The sequence below is a fragment of the Rhamphochromis longiceps genome, linkage group LG19 (genome assembly GCF_057381845.1).
Source record: "Rhamphochromis longiceps isolate RC_006_pf linkage group LG19, R_longiceps_female_GT1.1, whole genome shotgun sequence".
Taxonomy (NCBI): domain Eukaryota; kingdom Metazoa; phylum Chordata; class Actinopteri; order Cichliformes; family Cichlidae; genus Rhamphochromis; species Rhamphochromis longiceps.
This window is the reverse complement of record NC_140575.1, coordinates 29,459,837-29,480,947: the sequence shown is the minus strand read 5'-3', so window position 1 is coordinate 29,480,947 and position 21,111 is coordinate 29,459,837. Positions and strand designations below refer to the sequence as shown.

At 41.9% G+C, this 21,111-nt stretch overlaps 1 protein-coding gene across 1 annotated transcript in view; it reads right to left on the bottom strand.

Annotated features, from left to right (window-relative positions):
- ltk (leukocyte receptor tyrosine kinase) overlaps nucleotides 1-21,111 on the bottom strand; it is a 75,184-nt gene that overhangs the window by 26,701 nt on the left and 27,372 nt on the right. Inside the window, exons 2-7 of the mRNA XM_085391171.1 lie at nucleotides 8,784-8,876; nucleotides 6,800-6,946; nucleotides 6,300-6,528; nucleotides 3,374-3,507; nucleotides 2,655-2,792; nucleotides 121-270 (exon numbers count right to left, since the gene is read on the bottom strand). Of these exons, the coding sequence (XP_085247297.1) occupies nucleotides 121-270; nucleotides 2,655-2,792; nucleotides 3,374-3,507; nucleotides 6,300-6,528; nucleotides 6,800-6,946; nucleotides 8,784-8,876 (891 nt within the window). The remainder of the gene's footprint in view (nucleotides 1-120; nucleotides 271-2,654; nucleotides 2,793-3,373; nucleotides 3,508-6,299; nucleotides 6,529-6,799; nucleotides 6,947-8,783; nucleotides 8,877-21,111) is intronic.

Sequence of the window (21,111 nt, the reverse complement as noted above, 5' to 3'; positions counted from 1 at the left end):
GCAATAATTCATCGGAGCTGGAGGAGATTCACCAGAGGAAGAGTAATTAAATTAGGGCATAATTCACATGTGCTGTGCACACACACGCACACACATTCACACACACATGCAGACACAAACCTTGTGTGCGCTGCAGAGCGAAACCCTGCATGTCTTTTCTCTTCATGAGCTCATCTCCTGCAACTCTCCTCCAGCCCGAGTGCTGGTTGGACATAGACCAACCACATGAATCCCCGTCAAACGAACAGTATGAGCCAAAGGGGAGAGCATCTGGGAAGGAAGCAGATTATCATCATACTTCAAAAAGACAGAAACCACAGCTGCTAAAAAGTCCATCTCCTACCCCGGATTCCTCGTCTTTCAGACAAGAATTATATTTTGAAAGAAATCACCCGAGCACAAATTATACGGAGGATGTTTTTCTTCACGTGAAAGTCGCGCGTGTGTGTGTGTGTGTTTTCTTCTGTCACTCTCCACACTTTGCACTACACGTGTACTGCGACACATTTCAGATCAGAGCACTGCGATTACTCCCAGACCTTTTAGGATGTTTTTTTCAGTTTCACCTTCAAAGTGAAAATGTTGTCCAACAACTCCAAAACATAGTGACTCTTATCAGTTTTGGGGGCTTGCAAATACTTCACTGGGTCAACATATACTGCTCAAAAAAATTACTTCTTTGAGAAGATGCCACATTGTTTGAAATGAAAATTCTTATCTTACAGAGGGTTGAAATAACAGAAACCCTGAAAATCTAGATTAAAAAATGATGCAGCAGGCTTGTCCATTTTCCTGATATTCCATTGCTGCAACTCAAGATATTACTTAGTAATTTGTATGGCCTACAGGTGCTTGTGTGCATGACTGACATCCTAATGAGACGACTCATGGTGTCCTGGGGGATCTCCCATCAGATCTGGACCAGGGCATCACTGAGTTGCTGGAACAGTCTGAGGTGCACCATGAACTAGTAGGAATCCACTGCAACAGCACAGGATCTGACAGAAGGTGCTGTTGCCTAACCGATCTGAGGTCTGTGTCTCCCTCCATGGATACGTTTCCCCAAACCATCACTGACCCACCACCAAACTGCTTGTGCTGAATGATGTTAAAAGCAACTTAATGTTCTCCACAGGTCAACCTGCTCTCATCTATGAAAAGCACAGGGCAGCAATGGCCTTCAGACCACCATCATGAAGTCTGTTTCTGATTGTTTGGTCAGAAGCATTCACACCAATAATCTTCTCATCCTGTGGAGCAGATACTGGTTGTCCTGGTGGATTAAAGTCTTTGTACGACCCCCTCCTGCTCTCCTAGAATAACTGTCTGTCTCCTAGGATACCTCAATGCTCTTGGAGATACCCTACCTGTGCAACCTCTGTAGGGTCCAGGTATTGCCTCATGCTACCAGTAGTGACACTGACCCTGGCCAAATGGAAAAACAATCAGAAAAGATGAGGAGGGAAAAATGCCAGTGACCTCCACCCGTAAAACCATTCCTGTTTTGTTGCCTGTTGTTAATTTCATTAATACCAGAGGAGCTGAAACTGATTAACGATCCCCCCTGCTGCCTAACTGACCAGATCAATATCTCAGGAGTTGAACTGGCGTTCCTTCATATCTGAGGTAATGTATTTTGCTGAAAAGCTAGGACATGAATCACTTGTTGCATAAAATGCACAGCACACATGCAGACTATCCTTTGATAGTCAGCATGTGTAGGTTTAACCACCAAGAAGTATGAGGTCAAATAATCAATGTAAAACATATGTGTAGGCATATCTTTGAGCTTTTTAGGTACCTTGTGATAAGGCTATGTTTATGCTATGGAAGCTTCCCCGACTCCACCTTTGTCCTTGATGCAGACGGGAGATCGGTGTAATTCTTCTCCTCTCACTCTAAGCATGTATTTAATTGTGAAAGAAGCCAGAATACAGATAGAGCTGTTTCCAGTTTTTGTGCTAAAATAGACAAAACATGTAAGCCACCTCTCTATAGAACCCACAGAGATTAAATTGATACCGATGTTTGCACATGAAAGTGGTTAAGACACCCGTGTGCTCGTTGAAGAAATTACATCTCCGCTGTGGCCTTTCCCCCCAGCGTTTCACAGCTCAAGTGCTTTAAATAACCCTGACTATATCGATTTTACTGACTGAAGCCTATTGGATTCCTGACACTACATTTTACTGCTAATTAGGAAAAAACACACTAGGCGGTGAAAGCGTTTTAATGCAAATTATCCGAGGAAGAGAATCTGCACTCAGGTTTCAGACTTTAAACACCCCACATAATACTTATTCTCTACACTTTAAATTTATTGTGTAAAGGCCCTTGGCATGGAATAATCTTGTGCCTTTGGTGAAAGGATTAACAATTTATCATGGACTTAAATTTTATACAGCTAATGCAAATGAATTACAGCTTGCCAATAGCTCGCTGACTGCTTCAGGACTGCGCAACAGTACGCTGGCCTGATATAACTCCCGATGTGCACAAACTGAAGCATTCACACGTGTTTTCCTGCTCATAATGCTGTCGCTATAAGAATCGGTCAGATGGTGCAGATGAAATCGAATCAAATACATCATCATAAAAGCTCTGCTGCACTCTGTGTGATTTTATTTAAAAAAACAACAAAAACAAAATCTCACCACAGATGAAGCCCTCGTCTTCTCCATAAGGACAGTCCGTGTGGAAGTTACACACTTGGCTCGTGGCGATGCACTCTCCTGAGTGGTTGCAGTGGAAAGATTCCTCACAAATGGGACTCATTTCACCGAAATGGTGTTCTGCAATGGAGACAACCACACAACAACTGTAACAAGGTACAAAGCAGATTTAGAGGCCCGGTGAGTTAGGATGAGCGACGAGGCAGCTTTTACAGGAAGGTCGGTTGATTCTGCGGAGGGGCTTTTCTTGACTCGCTGCTCTATACCGTAGAGACTTGAAAAATGTGAAACCACTGAGAAAAAAGGTTCAAGAAATCTGCAAAACAGACCAGGCATCTTTTGCCTGTTTGCAAATTGACCGCAAATCATGAGCTTTTAAATTTTCCTGACACCAGAGCATTTTTGTGTGCTGACATTCACTTGCAAAACATGCATGAGACAAAAAAAGTAAACCTAAACACATTTTGAGTGAATCAGTTTTCATAAGCAACCTTAACTGTAATCTGTAGAGAGAAAAGTTCTCCTGTAGCAGCTGTGGAAACGTTAAAACACGAGTATGTGCTACTGTGAAAGTACCTCAGGTTTTAAAATAAAGTTTACAGCTGGTTCCTTTTATCTGGTCTGTACGGTTGTAGGTGCTTATCACAGGAAATGACCATGAGCATCTGGTTTGAAAGCTCTTAACGACCTGATAAACTCACCTGATTCACAGTTTATGAACTCCAGCGAGTCCAGAGCCACAGTGGCTTCTCTCTCACACGAAGTGTAGAGCAGGGTCACCTGAAAGGGTCCAGCCACCCAGCCAATCGGAACTCCAAAAATCTGCCACTCAGGCCTGCATTAAGCAATCACACAGGAACAAAATCAATCGAATTTCTCACATAAGCAGCAGCCCTGGGCCATGTACTATGAAGCGAACTCAACATACCCAGGGTATCTCTCCAATATCTAGATTCACTTGCCCTAGCATCAGCAATTTGGGTAGCGTCAGCAAACTCTGGTTTTCCCCTCTGGGTTCACATGAAAGTAGTTGCTTTGGCAACAGCCAATAAGTATACTGGCAGCAGAGGGGCTGAGTTTACAAAGGATCCAGAAAGTATAAGATTACAAGAATTTAAAGAGGTTGGACTCATAATACAGACCGATGCTCATCAGTGAAACGCAAAACCATCAGCCCCTCTTACTTTCGACGTGCAGAGGTTTGAGGAGTGGTGACACGATTTAGGTGATTCATTTATACCTGATAATCTCTTACTTGGAGTATAACCTGTAAGTCACCATGGTGATTTACCCCAGGAAGAAATGAACCACCTTCATAATACAATAACCTCCGTGCTAACCCTGAAGTTCATTCAAAGTACACACTTCTGAACTTTTGTGGACCTTACCTGACGAAGGTGCACGTGAGAACCAAAGATCTCACACAGTTAGAGCTCACATCAAAATGTCAGCTCACCAGTGCAAACTACACGTATTATCCAGCTGCAGTGATTTGTAATGATGGGAGAAAGCGCAGGTAATAGACTGGTGCATTCATAGCTAGTGGTGATCTCGCTGTGACCTGCCTCCAGCATGCTCTTCTCAGACATCATCTTCACCTAAACCAAAAAGACTCTTTCCATTAGTGAAGTGAAAACTGTTTCCTGCTGTGCGCTACATTTGAAGACAACTGCGGACCACGTCCTGACTTGACTCTCCCCCACGTCTTCCAAAGTTCAGATGTGAAAACAGCTACATGTGTATCTTTTTTTTCTAACTCTAATTTTTGGCTTTTATAGTTACATTAAAAAGAAGTGCATTAAAAGTAAAACAAGTAAAGGTTAAAACAAGAGTATCTTCACTTTCTTGCCTTCTTTATGCAACATTACTGCCAAGATGATTTATTTTGTATAAAAGCCTGCACTGCAGTTTCTACAGTCAAGTTTGCATTTGTTATATGTTCTGCTAAAGCCCTCTGCATTCTCTGAAATAAAGAACCTTTGTAATGTATGAAAACTGAAGCTGAATATTAAAATCCTTCACCTGCACCCTCTTCTCATTTCTCACCATAGTGTTTTACTAAATAATGTTTGAGCCTTCTTCCATCTGTCATTTATTGGCACATTTCCACTACTGCTGCCATTATCAACCATGGGAACCGCACTCCTCCATGAGCATGTGTTCCACGTAACAAAAGCACCAAACATGTCGCTATTATTCAGCATAATCCATCTGTCACCTTGTCATAAGTCCAACCTGATTGTGTTTTCACAAAGCTGGCCCACAGCTGTGTGATTATAGGTGGCGTAATAAAGCAAAGCAAATCCTGCTACCTGGGATATGTGACAGCACCCAAGATTTACCTCACACGTCACAAATCCTGCTCTCCATTTCTAAAAATACGTCCATGCTACGTAGCACCAACTGCGCAACCCTATCGTATATGCAAACTAGACTATTTTCACCACGAAAGCTGTTTAGAGATCAGTGCCCGGAAATTATGTTTGACCATTGAAACTTTTGCCTCTGCAGTGCTGCCTGATCTCCTCTGGTGTGACAAAGCAGTGATCCCTCATCTATGTTTTCATTCAGAGAAAGCAGGAGGTGGTGAGCAAAGTTTGTACTGATGTGATCAGAAGAAGTTGCAATGTTTCCAACACACACGGTGGCAAATGGTGATTAAGTAGGACGCTGTGTCGACAAGTCTAACTCCTGTTAACGCATTCACACCTCCTGGTCACCAGTTTGCTCCTCACACGACGCACCACCTTGAGTCTAGGAAACTTTGGACTACGTCAAGTTCTCATCACGAGGATTGTTTCTCCACACGAAATCCAGGCCTGCGGACGTTCAAGGTGAATAGGAAAATCACAGACCGCACACTGCGAGTGATTAAAAATGGCAGCAGCGATCAAAGTGGTTTTGAAAGAGAGATTAGCCTAATTCTAAGTGGTACGGGTTTTTTTTTTTGCTTATTTGTCTGTCCCAAGTACACAAAACTTTTTGACAACACCTCATACAGCCCGATGTCAACTCCTGTGACCATTCAGTCTCTATTATGCACTTAACAAAATTGCGCCATATGTCAATACGCATGACATCCCACACAACGCACAACACACACTGAACTACTTCACTGAAAGATGAAGCCTGTTGGATGGTAACTGTGCTTTAAATGAAGAGTGTGTCCAGACATTGTATCTGCAGATTTTGTTGGATGAATAGCCAGCTTAATAAATAAAGTCACTGTGTGTGAGTGTGTGTGCTTGTGACTCATAATGGAATTGCACAGCCCATTACTGCGCAGCCACTAACAAACCCAATGTACAAACTTATTGCATATGCCAATCCATCCTCCTCTGTCCTAACCAATTATATGTAACTTCATTTCCAGCCTGCTTCTAGTCTCAGGAATGCTTTTAGCTGTTCTAAAGATAGTTGTGCTTCAGCATTAGATCAATAGGAAATATCTGTCCGTGTTTCCCAAACAACACGCAGTCACAATTCTACAGTTTGCCTTAGATGGTAGGCAGGAAACATTTTTCTTACATAACTTTAGTGGGACAGAAGTGTGCCTTCTGTTTTTTTTTTTCAGTGAAGAGGACTGGTTGTGTTGCACAATAACAAAAGGTGAGTGTGTTCGCTGACCTGCGGTCGTCTCGTCCCCTGTGGTGCAGCATCTCCGAGTGAACGTCTGAATCTGGTTGAGCAGGCTTGATCAGCAGTGTGAGGTTCCCCACCACGGGGCCGGCCTCATACACAGCCACCTGAAGCAGGCAGTCCATGCTGCTTTTTGGCAATACTGGGCTCATTAAGTGGTAGTCACATTTCCCAGAGGCCTCAGCTTCAGGTGACGGGGTTAAAAGAAGGAAGTGTCCTAAGGTAATAAAACAAAGTGGAAAATTCATGGTTGACTATTTTATAGCAGCCTCATAACACTGTCTAATGCTTTAGCGTTATGACAAATTCTGGATTAGGGTATATTTGAATATATGAAGCACAGAGTGAAAGAAAATGTCAAGTGAGAAGCAACGTTTTCACACAGTAGCTCAAAGACTCTTCTAAACATATTTGACAGAAGAAAGAGGAACACTGTGTATCAGAGCACACTGATTTAGCTGCTCCTCTGTGAGTCTCTGCACTCTTACCATCAGACCTTCCCTCTGAGTTGTCAGTTGCAGGCATCATCCCAGCCTTTGTACTCTGTGGTTGCTGTGGCGACACCAATAACCAGTCACTTCGGCTGCTGTTCGGTAAAGTCCAGAGACACGGTGACTCAAAATCACAGGAGGGAACTGCAACACATGAAACAACAAAGATGAAAACTCAATTTTTAAAAAAAGAGTCCATCAAATTATGTAGATTATTTGTTGTTGTTTTTTTAATGTTTTTGTCTGAATGTGTAATTACTGTATCGATTTAAAAATGCACTGATTTGATTACAGCTCCAAGCTAACAAATATACTGAAATATAAACATAAAATACGTCTTAATGGCATTTTTTTCCCCACTAGCCTGAAATAATCATATTTATACACACATGCAAAACAGCCCCAAATCTAAGAACTGAAAAAGTGTATATTTCTCACGTTATCTTTATCCCACTATGTATAAAATCTTGAAACGAACTGATACTGTATTAAAGAAAAAAACAACTTGTCCGCAAAACTTCACAGTAAATAAACAGCATCTGCGATTTCACAAAAAAAGCCTCCAAACTCATTTATATGAATGCCTGAGTGGGGATGAGTAACACCATATGTTTTTTAGGCTTTTTTTTTTTTGGGGGGGGGGGGGGGGGGGGGGGGGGATTGGGGTGGCGGTGGTGAGTGGAAATATGAGAAATGTGTTTCTTTATTATCTCGAGACCAGAAAAATCCCAACAGAACTAAAGAAAAAAGTTAGGATGCAACTCCTCCAGTGATGCTTCTCTCTGAAAATATCTCTCTTTAATATAAAAAACTAATAAAACGCAAATTCCAAACACATAAAGGATAGATAAAACTAGACAGGAAAAACTGTGCCTGAGAAAATGAAAAGCTATGAAGGATATATATTTTAAAAAAGCCACAACATTTTAAAAAAAATTGTATAAAATGTCAGCCTAAGGCCTTTAGTTCCACTAAATCAAATTTAAATCCAAAATCTGTTTAAAAGTCAAACAGACAGAGCCTTTGACTGATTTTGTGTCTGTCTGTGTGGGGGTCGATGAACAGGAAGGGGACGGAGGAGACGTTCAAGACATCATGTGACAACTGGAGAGGAAACTGCCTTAACCACTAATATGGCAGCAAGCCAGGGGAATTAGGAATCCCTCCTGGGATAAAGCACAGAATTATTAACTAATTATTTCATATTAACCCACATTCATTTCTTTAAACCAGATAAAAGAGTAGCCTTCCTCTGATCACAAATGATATAAAAATGTTGCTTTTTCACAGGCATCAACATGCTACTTGTGCTCCTGGCAATCTAACAGGGGAGTGTTGTTACAGCTCGAGTGATGCTTGCACTTGAAATTCAAAATGGGTAGTTTTGTCTCAAAAATCCAGTTTTTCAGGGATAATTCCCAATGTAGTCATCTTTGACAGATGCCAGTCTTTTTGATCCTCTGCCTGCACGACAAACTACTCAGGTTCTTAATTTAACCATGCTTTCCAGTCAAAGAAATATTCATGTAGATGCATGCAATGAGTATAAGAAAAGCAATAAAAACAACCCAGGTGATAACTGGAATACAGATTTTCAATTTGTGTCAAATCATCAAAGGGGCGATCGTGGCTCAAGAGTTGGGAGTTCGCCTTGTAATCGGAAGGTTGCCGGTTCGAGCCCCAGCTTGGACAGTCTCGGTCGTTGTGTCCTTGGGCAAGACACTTCACCTGTTGCCTACTGGTGGTGGTCAGAGGGCCTGGTGGCGCCAGTGTCCGGCAGCCTCGCCTCTGTCAGTGCGCCCCAGGGTGGCTGTGGCTACAATGTAGCTTGCCATCACCAGTGTGTGAATGTGTGTGTGAATGGGTGGATGACTGGATATGTAAAGCGCTTTGGGGTCCTTAGGGACTAGAAAAGCGCTATATAAATACAGGCCATTTACCATTTACCATCAACACATCAGTATTCTAGATACAAACTCACAGTGGCTGTCATTGTCCAGGGGATGAGGAAGAAACTCATCTGGGAAGTCTTCGTCCAGAAATCGGTCAAAAAGGGCGTGGCAGGTACTGCTCACTAATGACAGAGACAAACAGGTTTTATTAGTTCGAGATGTCATACAAGCATTTCACTGTCTTCAGTCACTCTAGTAAACTGCAGCCATCAGAACCGCTTTAACTCTTCATGGCAAAAATTCAACAAGGTGTTGGAAACAGTCCTCAGAGAGTTTGGTCCATATTGACACGATAACATCTCGCAGCTGCTGTAGATTTTGTCGGCTGCACATCCATGGTGCAAAACTTTCCATCACATCCCAGAGGCTACTGGACTGAGATCTGGTTACTGTAGTTCTTAGTGCTTAGTTAGTAATAAAGGACCAAACCTGTGCCAAACTGTACAGAGAGAAATTCCCTAACACCATTACATCATGACCATTGATACAAGGCAGGGTTTATCTATGCTTTCACATTTACGCACATCCTCAGACCAGGCAAGACTTTTCCAATCCTCTGTTGCCAAATTTTGGTGAGCCCATGGGAATTGTAGCCTCTGTTCCCTGTCTTTAGCAAGCAGGAGTGGCACCTGGTCTTTTGATATGGTCACCTTGATTGATTTGATTGATTTTCCCATTGATTTGAGATACTGTTGCCTTCCTGTCAGCTTGAGGCAGTCTGGCTTTTCAACTCTAACCTTAGGTAACAAAAAGGCATTTTCACCCAAAGAACTACCGCTTACTTGATATTTTCCTCCTCTTGGAGCATCCTTTGTACTGTAAACCTGACATGCCTAAATCTATTAAGTTGCTGTGATTGGCAGGTGTACCTAACAAAGTTGCCAGGCAGTGTATCTTTTTGTTTTGATAAACAGAATCAATAATTTTCATGGATGAGTCAAAGAGAAACACTCAGATTTAGTATGAATAGCTAAAATAAAGGAGGTTTACAGCAGCGTCTACCAATAAACCATGCTGCTGCAAACAAGACGAAACAAAGTGTAACACTGTTAAGAAAAACATCAAAGTGGTCGTCTGAATCCAGGCTGTGGAAACCTAAAAACTAATATGACGCATAATTGCCCTGAGTTTCCACTGCTGCCTCGTTAGCGCCGCAACAAAAGTGCTACAAAACGAACACCAGAATTTTCAGGTGTGAAAACATATTGTTAGCATGAAGTTTCACATGAATTAGAGGACTTTACATGTCAAGACGAAAAACGAAAGCAATTACCAACTGGCCCTTTCCCAGCTTAACTTTTATTTTATTTGATTCCTTATTTTTTTGGCATCTGTCTGAGACCTTTAATAAAACAAAGTGGGGGTCTGGCAGCACTTCACATACAAGCAAGAGTCATGGAAAGGAATAAAATTGCTGCGATACAGTAACTTTAACAGTAAACCAACGCTTTTAGATACACAAGCCTTGAATCCATGAAAAAAACAGCAGTAATTTCTGCTATGCAAGAAACTCCACACACTGGAAATTCTTCCAGCATGTGGCACTTTCTGCAGCTCATTGTGAAACCAACCTCTCAGTCTATTAGATGTAGCTGAGTCAAAATGTTTTTACTGTCCCCCGTTTAATTCCATCCCTTTCAAAGACAGCTTGCCTTGAGGCTTAAATGCTCACACAACCACCAAAATATAATATTTTTTATCTTTTTCTCCTCGTAGATAAACTCCTACATGAATGGAAATATACATACAGAAATAGCATTCACTGCTTCGCAGCAACAATCAACAGACATGCTCTTATTTTGGAGACGCAAGCTGAAAGAAAAAGTCACATTCAACGTATTAACTAGCATGACGAGTGGACAATGAGGGAGATGATAATATCTTAGAGGGTCACAACTCAAATGTTGCAATGGCCCCTGAACAGTGGCGTTACTGTTATCTGATGCCTGCAGGGCAAAGTCAAAAAAGCCAAGCAGGACAAATTCAATAGCTGAAATTGCTGTTTACTGAAAGCGGTTAGTGATGCTAATGATGAGGAGGTGAGGGGTCGTGCCTATGAATGGCAGCCTTGCTATTTATTGATAATTATGGAATAACAGCTGCTATGGATAGTTCCGAGCACGGAAACGGGAAAAATTAAACTGTAGGGAAAAAGAAAAGGATTCAGCCAAAAGAAGAAAAAAAAATTAACCCGCTATTATTAACATAAGCTTGGGAATCCCCCAAGAATCCAAACTTTTTATTTTACTCCCTCCAACTCCTTTCTTATCTTGTCCAGTATGGATTTAAAAGATAAAGAACAAAAGAAATACAAATTAAAAAAAAAAAACACCCAAACACACTCTTTTAAGCTAGAAAGGAAATGAAAGAATTACTGAACTATCTGCATCATCATCAGCCGGCAGCGAGTTTCTTTGATGACAATCCAGGACCCCGACTACACTGTTACTGCACCAAGGCCTTTGAGGAGAGTGTAACTTTTAAAAGCTGTCAGCTCAGTTGAAAGCAAAGCCTGCCCTTGTTAGTTTCTCTATCAAGGTACTGTGGAGTCAGAAAACTGCTGTGCGTTGTAGTTTAGCTAAGTTCAAGGATGGGGCTTTGTTGCAGATCTGAACAGCTCAATAGAAAAGGCAGCAAACTAGCAGGGGCCTCTTTGCCACCAGTTTGCTGTCTCTCCGTCACTCAGCAGAAGTGAAACCATTAAGAGTGAGCTTTTGTTTAAAAGCAAGATCAGCCAGAATCAAAGGAACTTATCATCAGGCCACAGAGCAGCGGCCTGATGATAAGGTGGATAACCTGGCCTCCATCTCCTTACCTATCTCCTGCTCTGTCATCCATCGCATACGCTGGCCTCTCAGAGGATTTGCTTTGCACTACCAGGAAATGTATGACAACAACAACAACAACAACATCTGGGCGTGCCTAGAAAGCTTTTTTTTTTAAAATGTACGTGTGAATATTGGCTGCTTGTCAAGTCAACAAAACTCCAAAATTGCAGCTTCAGAAGGACTCGGAGCAATTTTCTAATGAGCAGACCATGAATTATACAGTTTTTATCTTCAAGGCTAGTTTCTGAGTGCTGAAAGCTATTTGTTACATCAGCCTCGGCACTTGGATAAACACATTCGCTCTCCATGTGCTCATGAAAGTGGCATGCTGTAAATGCCTGAGCTAAATTAAGCTAAGCAAGGGTACAACCAGAGCACTGCCTGATGCTATTTACACGCTCGCTCCTGGATTCTCTTTCTCTACCTGTGCCTAAATCATCATATCACCTGACTGAGGGCATTTCTCACTCTCTCTAATGAGTTTTGTAGTTTTGCTGCAAATTTTGCTTCCAGACCAACAAATTAATCATCAATCAATTATGTTGAAAAGGTATTTTTTTCACTTTTGGTGTTATTTAGATGCCACCTTCCGTTTTCACCATGATTAGGGTCTACTGGTCATTTTCACTTAACTCACAAATAATGCTGAAAATAAAGTTTGCATTATTACGGCTGTGGACGTTTTGAGTTACAGGTTGGTGCCATAATGGTATAAAACATGGACGTAGTTTCCAGGTCAGAAAAATCATGCCAGTGTACAAGTACCTTGAACCTGCATTCTACCTGAAGGCCACCAGATGGCGATAGCTGTGGTCTAAAGCAGCGGTCGCAATCTTAAGTTGTTAGCCAGTGGGTGCATGGTTTCATGGTCATACTCGCCCTCTTTGTCGCCTCTGTTTTATTGCAGCCAAGATGGCGATGGCATTAACACTCATGCTGAGGCTTCAAAACAGGACTTCAGAAACCAGTGGCTGATGTCACAGTAGCTATGACCACTTTCTATTTTGTCTGTGGTTGGTGCCTGCCAGACTTGTCTACTAGGCATCACTTTAGCTAATTTGAGCATTTGAGGAGCATTTTAAAAACAAACAAACAATGTAATTACATGTCAAATGATATGTAGCTAGTGCACTTAATGGGCTTAAGAGCCAATGTGAGGAAGTTTTCTAAATCTGGTGAGTGAAATTCGGATATTTATTTGTGGGTTTGCGCTAATGGCTACACTTTGCTATCAAACCCCATTGTAGTTAGCTGATAACTTAGTATTCCCACTTCTCATTCAATAAATCTAGCTCCAATAACTCAACGTAGCAACAACAGTAATGCAGTAATGGGTGACAGCCCAGATGTGTGTGTTTTTTTTACGATCTATATATCTGAGAAAACCAATAAAGGGAACAAAAGTGGAAAGAATAATATCTGCTTAAAGTTTTATTGTAAGCCATCCAGTAGTTCCTACAGATATTCTTAAACAGATATGTGTACTATTTAAGTAACACCTGATTAGGTGGATTTATACCTCCTTTAAAACAGCACTAGAGCTCAGTGGGACATGACACAGTTCTGCACAGCTCTCACACCTGGTAAAAATAAAAAAATGAGTGTGGAAACATTAAGTACCTACAATTTATCTCCTTGCGCATTATGCAGAATCGTCCTTTGTAGGAAGAAGCTTCATCTCTCCACACTCGCCTAATAAAGTCCTTAACCTTTCAAATCTCTTATTCGCTACCAGGCCTTTATCCTTCATTCCCAAGATACATGACAGCTGAACTGGCTATAGACAGAGCCACGATCTATAATTGAAATGAAAGTTCAGCATTTCAGAAGTTCAGAAGTGAAGACAGATGGTGGTTTAGAAGGAGATTAATCAAAAAGGAATAAAATATGGAACTAATATTGTTCTGATATGGAAAAAATACAAGCCCCACCTCCCCACCCCCAGAAAAAACAATACTAGATCTTAATGTTTTGCCTTATTAGGATTTTATGTCCCACACTACAATTTATTCACCAAAGTGAACCATGCTTTTGCATTTTTCTCACACAAAATGTTACTTGATGCATATTTCATTTTTTTTTCAGTTTCAAAACAGGCCACTTACATGAGGAATTCATTTCATAATGAGATGAGAACAAAATTAAAATTGACCATAGGCCATATATTATTCTATTCATTTTCTATATGGACGATAAAGAGAGAACTTCAAAGGTAATGCCTCACATGAAATTCACATAATAAAAGTCCTCAAGTTTACCCCTGTCCTTGTTAGCATCACTATCATGTGCATTTTAACCATTGTAATTGCTTTCAAGTGTGCAGTTTTGAGCAAAGTGGTCTCAGAACTATGCATTTTATTTATGAGGATGTCAAAGAAAGGGGGGAAAATGAACCAAATACACTGTAATAAAACAAAACCAGCAACTACTCACATTGCCTATTCTTGTAGTGCTTCCTTTCAAGTTAAGAAGTACGATTAAATCACAAAACCAGAAGCAGAAGTGTGCGAAGAAAAAATAAAATCAATGAAGTGGCTGGAGATCCTTCTTACTTAACTGGGGATGGGGGCAACATTTCTGGGAGACTAATGATGAAACAGTGACAGTAAAGTGACGTAAAACTGACTGTAAAATTACATCATTAGTTAGAGACTGGATTCATGGAAGTCATTTAGCAGAGTACATACACGTGTGAGTGGGGGGATGTTATGCTTTCACGTGCAGTGACTCATTTCCAATTGATTTTACTGGAGCAATTTATAGTCTGTTCTCTGGGTTATTATTGTTGGTGGAACGTAAAATGGAAAAGTGTAAAGCGCATGGTCAGTCAAGGCTAATTGGTGCATGTGAATGGCAAAGGCTGGCACATGTGACTGGAACCCGTGTAAGAGCTATGGCGGCACAGAGTGGTGAAAACCAAAATGCTGTATATGATAAAAAGCAACAAAACACACAGTTTATTACATATTTAAAAAGCAGAGCTTCAGAACTACACCACGGAGAGATAGAAGAAAGTGCCCTGTCGCCATTTGGATGTCTGGGTGAATACAAGTCAATTCCCTTTACTGGCTCGCTCAAAAAGAAAAAGCTCAGGAAGTATTCAAGATATTGACTGGGCCTCCAATTTCCCCAGATCTCAATGAAATCGAGCATTTTTGGGATGTGCTGTGGAAACAAATCTTATCATCGAGGCCTCGTTTCAAAACTTAGAGGATCTGCTGCAAACGTTTTGGTGCGTGACCTCACAGGGGACACTCGGAGGCCTCAGACAGTCCATATCTTGAATGATCCAGGGCAATTTCAAGCAGGTGGTTTTAATGTTGCCGCTGATTGGTGTACGTCCATACAGTACATTACTTTTAATTAGTTATGACTCATGGTGCAGTCGAGATGATATCGTTTTGGAGTGGGGTTCTTTTGGCTGGCGCTTTGTCAGAAAAGTATCAGAAAAGGAGAGAAAAGTAAAAGGAAAATGTCATAAATGAGTTTGAGCGAACTCAGAACAGCTATCAAAACAATACAAAGTACAAAACAACAGGAATAGGCTTTGGCAGGAGAAAAAATAGTCTGACATTTTGGGAAAAAGAGGAGGTTGATGATTCCTGGACTCTGATACAAGGTTATAAAAAAAAGGTAAAGGTTTTTTTTTTTTTTTGGCCTGTCCCGTTTGGCTCTTTTGCCCTCAGAATTGTTGTCTAAAGGCAAAGAAAGATACCCAACGGATTTACTTTACCAAACTGACCATCCCAGCCTTGCCGTAATGGTCCGTTTGATTCACCTTTTATTGTTTATTTTATTTTCACTTACTGAATACGGGACAGACTTGACTGGGGGAAAGAAGGGGAGAAAGAAAGAGGGAAAGAGAAACAGCTGAGAAGAGGGACGGGGGAGAAGGGCAAAAGACAAAAACCAACAGAACGGGCAGAGAAAAAAATGCATATATCAATCACCTGGATCACCTGCTGAGAAAGAAAAAAGAAAACAAGCAGAAGAGAACAAGAGTAATAGAATAAACAACATCACAATGATACATGGGAATATGACAGTAAATACTAAATGTTAAACATTATTGTGCAGCACATAAGATCAACAGAACACAGTGTGCTTTGAGGTAGGAGCCAAAAAGGGTGTAGTTTGTGGGTGTGATCACCCGTGTGTACACCTGTGAGCATGGACGCGCTTGTTTTTTGTTTTTTAAAAGGTTCCTTCATGTAATAATCTGCTAGAGGGTGTGGGGGGGGGGGGGGGGGGGGGGGGGGGGGGGGGGCCACAGCCCCGTCCTCCAGGGCGTGAAGCAGGTGTGGAGGAGATCAAAACTCCAGACATCCAGAGGCCCCCAGAACACAAGAGACCAAGGAAGACCAACAGAGGGGCAGCTGCACCACTGTCCCGGAAAGAGCTGAGGAGAGTCCCAGATGAGGGCTCACTCAGCAGCCGCGGAGCAGAAGCCAGGGGGAGTTGCAGTGACGCGCCCGTGAGCTCCGCCGGCAGCCAGCTGCGCCTGAGTGACCGAGCCCCAGGCCGAGAGGCCGGGGGCACCCCACCTCCGAAGTGGCCCGAGCGAGCCCCAGGCTCCAGGCCCCGATAAGCGGCCGCCAAGGAGTGAGCCGGTGTGTACCTGGACGCCCATCCCCGGACACAAAGAACCACCAACGCACCGATGTCTGAGGGCGTCTGCCACTGGCAGGGGAAGTGGTGGTAGGGAGAGATAGGCCTCCAAACCTTGGAGGGCCTGAGATGTCCCCAGAGAGGTGGTGCCTGACACCCAACCTGACATATAGACACAGACATACAGGCACACACAGATACAAACATTCATTCCCACCCTCATGCTCTCATATGCACTTACTCCACACTCAACCAACGTGGAGACAGACATAAAGAGACGTTGTACACACGATCACACTCCCCAAGCGTACTCTACAAACCGGGTCTAGGTGCCCCCGCCCCTGGAGGGGGGAACTGCACCCAGACCCAGGTGGTGTTACCCTTTTCCCTGCGGTGGGGGGAGGCAGACCGCCCCGACTCCGCAGCAGCAGGAAGGCTCCACACTCCAGACCGCAGTCGGACGGCCAACTCCTCCTCCTAGCCCCCCCGCTCCAGCAGGTCGCAGAGAATGGGGGTGAGAGAAGACTCCGAACCTCCCTCCACCCGCTCATTGTAGTGTTGATGCATGTGTGTTTTAAGGTGCATTTAAAACCCAGGAGGGCATGGAGCTACCTGCCAGAGAGCAGCAGGTAAGCGCATGGTAAAGGTAAAGGTTAAAAAACGTAATGTGCCGGTTTCTCTTTTAATCACTTTTACTGCCATTAATAAAAATCTAAAAGCTGAACGGCTCAAAGATATTTAAAACCTAACATGGGCTTTAGTTTATATTAAATTTCAGGTAAAGAAATCTGCATCGACCTTAGGGGAGAGGAAAGAGAAAATGGAACGAAACTACACAGGAAATAAATGAATAAGTAGAAGGATGTGTCAGCTGAAGACTGCAAGGGGAGCTAACTAATTAGAGTGTGTGAGAAGAAAGAGAAAAGACAGTGCTGTGTTATTTCTGCATTTCACTTTTTGGCACTTTGCCCTTTATTGAATAGTTGCAGCAGAGATGGTCAGGAAAAGAGCAGGACAGTGACAAACAACTCTTTTCTTCAGTCCTGCATTAAGCTTGACGCAGCTACAGTTTTGCAGAATATTAAAGAAGGGCACAACGATCCTGTTTGATGCTAAAGGGTTTTCCCAAAGGTCTACTGGCAGAGAGTAGAAATAAAAAAAAAGAAACCCAATTTACTATCATGTTTATGAGGAAATGTCTGGATAGTTCAACTTAAGAAATTACACTTACTGTATGTTTTACCAAAAAAAAAAAAAAAGGTTTGTCGGTTCAAAGAAATGGTTCATAGTGCTTGATAGAAATACTGCAAGCTGGTGTTAAAATAGAAGTCATCTCTTTAGATGAACAACCTTCATAGTTTCAATGTTTCAGACAAAAACATAAAATAAATCCAACCATCCATCCGCTCTTGCCCACTTGTTCAGACGGGTTTGTGGGGGCACTGGAGCCGATCCCGGCTACCACTGGATTAGATTCGGTGTGCACCCTGGACTGCTCACCAGTCCATCACAGAGCTAACACAGAGACTCGCCCTTACATCCGTGCCAATTAACCTGACCTGCATGTCAAGTTAATTGGACTGTATGAGGAGGCCAGAGCACCCAGACAAAATGGACACAGGCAAAGGGAGAACATGCACACTCCACAGACAAAGGCTCCAGCCATCAAATAAATCTGCTGTGTGTTAAAGCGTATTGAAGACAGAAAAGGGGCAAAGGAGTTTTCCATGAGTTTTGTATTCCTCCCTCAGATCTACCAAATGGAGCCATTACCCTCTCCTCTGATCTACAATACGGGACTTAGACGCAGATTATACAGGAAAAAGCACTTATTTAGAATTGGAGAGCGCTGGGAGAAATCCGGCTTCAGGGCTTGCAGCTCTAAAGGCTGTTCGGCAGAAAGCTTTCTTTCCTTTTGTTGTATTCAGTTTTCAGTCACCACTTGCCTAGATTCAGCTAAACAGTAATTGGTTAGGTTAAGGGCAAGATTGTGGTTTGAGTTAAAATATAGAGAGCATGTCTGGTCAATACCCCTCATGGAAAACTCTTCCCACACATGGCTCCTGAAAGCGTCCTTGTTATTCCGATATCACGGCGATTTGTCACAATTTCTTTAATGTCAGTTACTTCTGTTGTCATGGAGCTAAAACTAATGTCCATCTGCATCATGCTTTTCTCCTGAGATAACTCTTCTGCCGAGGCCACGCTCTGTGTCGGTAGTCAGGAGGAAGCTGAATGTCATGGAACTTGGAGAAAAGGTCGTCTTCTTCATCTTCAACAAGAGAAGTAAGTACGTTTTGGTGCAATGGGAATCAAAACTGCAAAATGTGTTTTTTTGGGGCAACTGTGCCTCAGTAGGGAGAGCAGGTCACACACTAATTGGAAAGTCAGTAGTTTGATCCCCAGCTGCTTCAGTGGGGCTTGTGTCCTCAGGCCTGATACCAAACCTCTCCCAAACATGCATCCATTGATGTGTGTGCATGTCAGTGTGTTTGTCTGTGTGTCGATGACAGGAAAAGCATTGTATAGCCCAGTTAAAAGTGTTGCATGCCTGTGTTTGAGTGGGTGCATGTGGCTTGCAGCGTAAAGCGCTCTGGGTGGTCAATAAGTCTAGAAGAGCGCTGTTTGAATGCAGTCCATTTACCTTGGCAGAGCATGCTCTCCCTTCTGATTATATTGTGTATGAATGGTTGAAAAAAGCTTTAAAGTGCTGCTCTAATCATACCTAGAGTCTAAATCGCTATTTAGTTTTCTTTCACGTGTGACAAAGAACAACATGAAATGTTCTTAACCCCACTCGGTGGAAGCCATCACCACTTTCGCAACTTAAACTTTGGCGTACTTTTGCTAACATTGCTTCAAAACATCCCCCAAGTTTTCCCTTGCTTAACCAGATGCTACAAACAAACCACATGACATATTTCATCATAAACCAGAAAGGTTCAAGTTTAAATTCTTTAAAAAAAAACAACAACAAAAAAACCCACAAAAAAACAAACAGACACGAATGGTTAATGTTGTTTTCCCCATCCATTTCTTTAATCTACCACCTCCGGCTATCAGTGCTTTAATTTCTTCCTTACAGACAAGCAACTCAATTTAATGAAACTATCACAGAGCGCGTTACTCATGCAATATCTGGCTTATGATGCGACTGTGGCCCTAATTAGAAGTTACAGGAAATGAACAAAGCAACAGAAATCAAAATTGAGTCTATAAAAATTTACTTTGTCTTCCCGTCTGATGCCAGGTCGCCACTTACCACTTAATGCGTCGAATGTCATTAACCATCAAGTTACCAAGAAAAAGATTTCTCGGATCTTTTCTTTGCCCCTTACAGACTGTTCTTGGAAGCTTGTCCAAAAGAAGCAAAATGCTGCTATCTCCTACCAAAACCTCATCTATTTAGCTCCATGCACACACACAAACACATATTTGGAAACCATTTGTACATACCAGCACGATCCTGAACCATAAATCTACTTTAATTTTATGTCAGTCATCCACAAAGCCATTAGAAAGAAGAGGTATTAGACATGCAGAGGCAAATTAAAATTCACTCAGGGCCCTGAAATTGTTCTTAATGTCTTCAGGTTTCGTGTATCCAAATAAAAATGTAGACATATGGGGAACAGCCGCGGACAGCCGTCATCACTACTGGAAATTGAAGCAAATTGCTGGCTTTCATTCAGGGTTGTGCTCCCATTTATTGAATAGTCAGGTGAATATTGAAGCATCAGAAAAAAATACAGTGCTACTGTGTACAATACGGTGTAATGTGTTTTTTTTAAATGCATACAGTACAACATGAATATTCCAGCTTTTAAACATGAAATGGATTCACATTTTGCATTTTCCTAGCAAAATATAGAGAAATAGGTTGCGGCTCAAGACTTTTGCACAGTTCTGTACCCAAACCTGCACATTTTCTTACTCAAGTCATTTTGTTTTAAATCTTTTCATTGTAGGTTTCAGCTCAACCGTTTGCCAGTAAATTCCCTGTTGAAACTCTAAGGTTGGAAATGTGTCAACGCAGCGTTTGCTGATTTAAGAATATTAACCGAAAGCATGTCAGAATCCACCAGAAAATATTCCCACGGTGTTCCCTTTCTCTAAAAAGTGTTTGCTTGCTATGCATGACAGGCCTGTCAAGCTTTGGTTCTGCTTGTGTCTAAATGATATGCATTGCTGTGGTAATATGTCAGAAAATGTGAGACGGTGACTATCCAAAATATGAAGCAGGGAAATATCTGGTCTTATTGCACTTTCAGTATGGAAGAAATCCACAGGTCTCATTTTTTTGTGTGCAAATTTTTATTTGACAAGTGTATCTGATAGGATAAGAGACTTCAGCTGTCAAGTTAGCCAAATAAAAAGGGCAATCCAAAGAATCACATTAGTTTCGTATGAACTGAGGAATCCAGTTTTGTCCACAACAGCGACTGTGGACTTTGTCTCCCCTTTGCTCATATGGAAAGCAGATAGATATCTTTTAATGTTTGCACAGGTGGCAGCAATAGAAGCAACAATAATGTTTTAAATGGGAAACTTACTCTTGTTTGCAGAGTAACTGAGAGTCACTGGATTTAAAAAAAAAATCATCTTCCTTAATTTTTCTGTTGCAGTTTTTTTCCCTGGAATTTTATTTTTAAAATTTTAACAACACTAGGGTGGAAACCTCGTGAGTGAGACTGCATACAAATGACACCACGATACTGAACCCAAAGCAGCTCATCATTACCTCCACAAAGGCAGGTATATTTTTGGTAGGGTTTGCCTGCGTGTCATTCTGTCTGTAAATGCAAGAGCTCGAAAAGTTTTGAATGTATCCGAATAAAACTTTGTAGGGGTGCAGAGTGGGGTCGTGTTGACAATCCATCAAAAATGGGCTTGCACCCACCAAGGTCTTCAAAGTCAACTT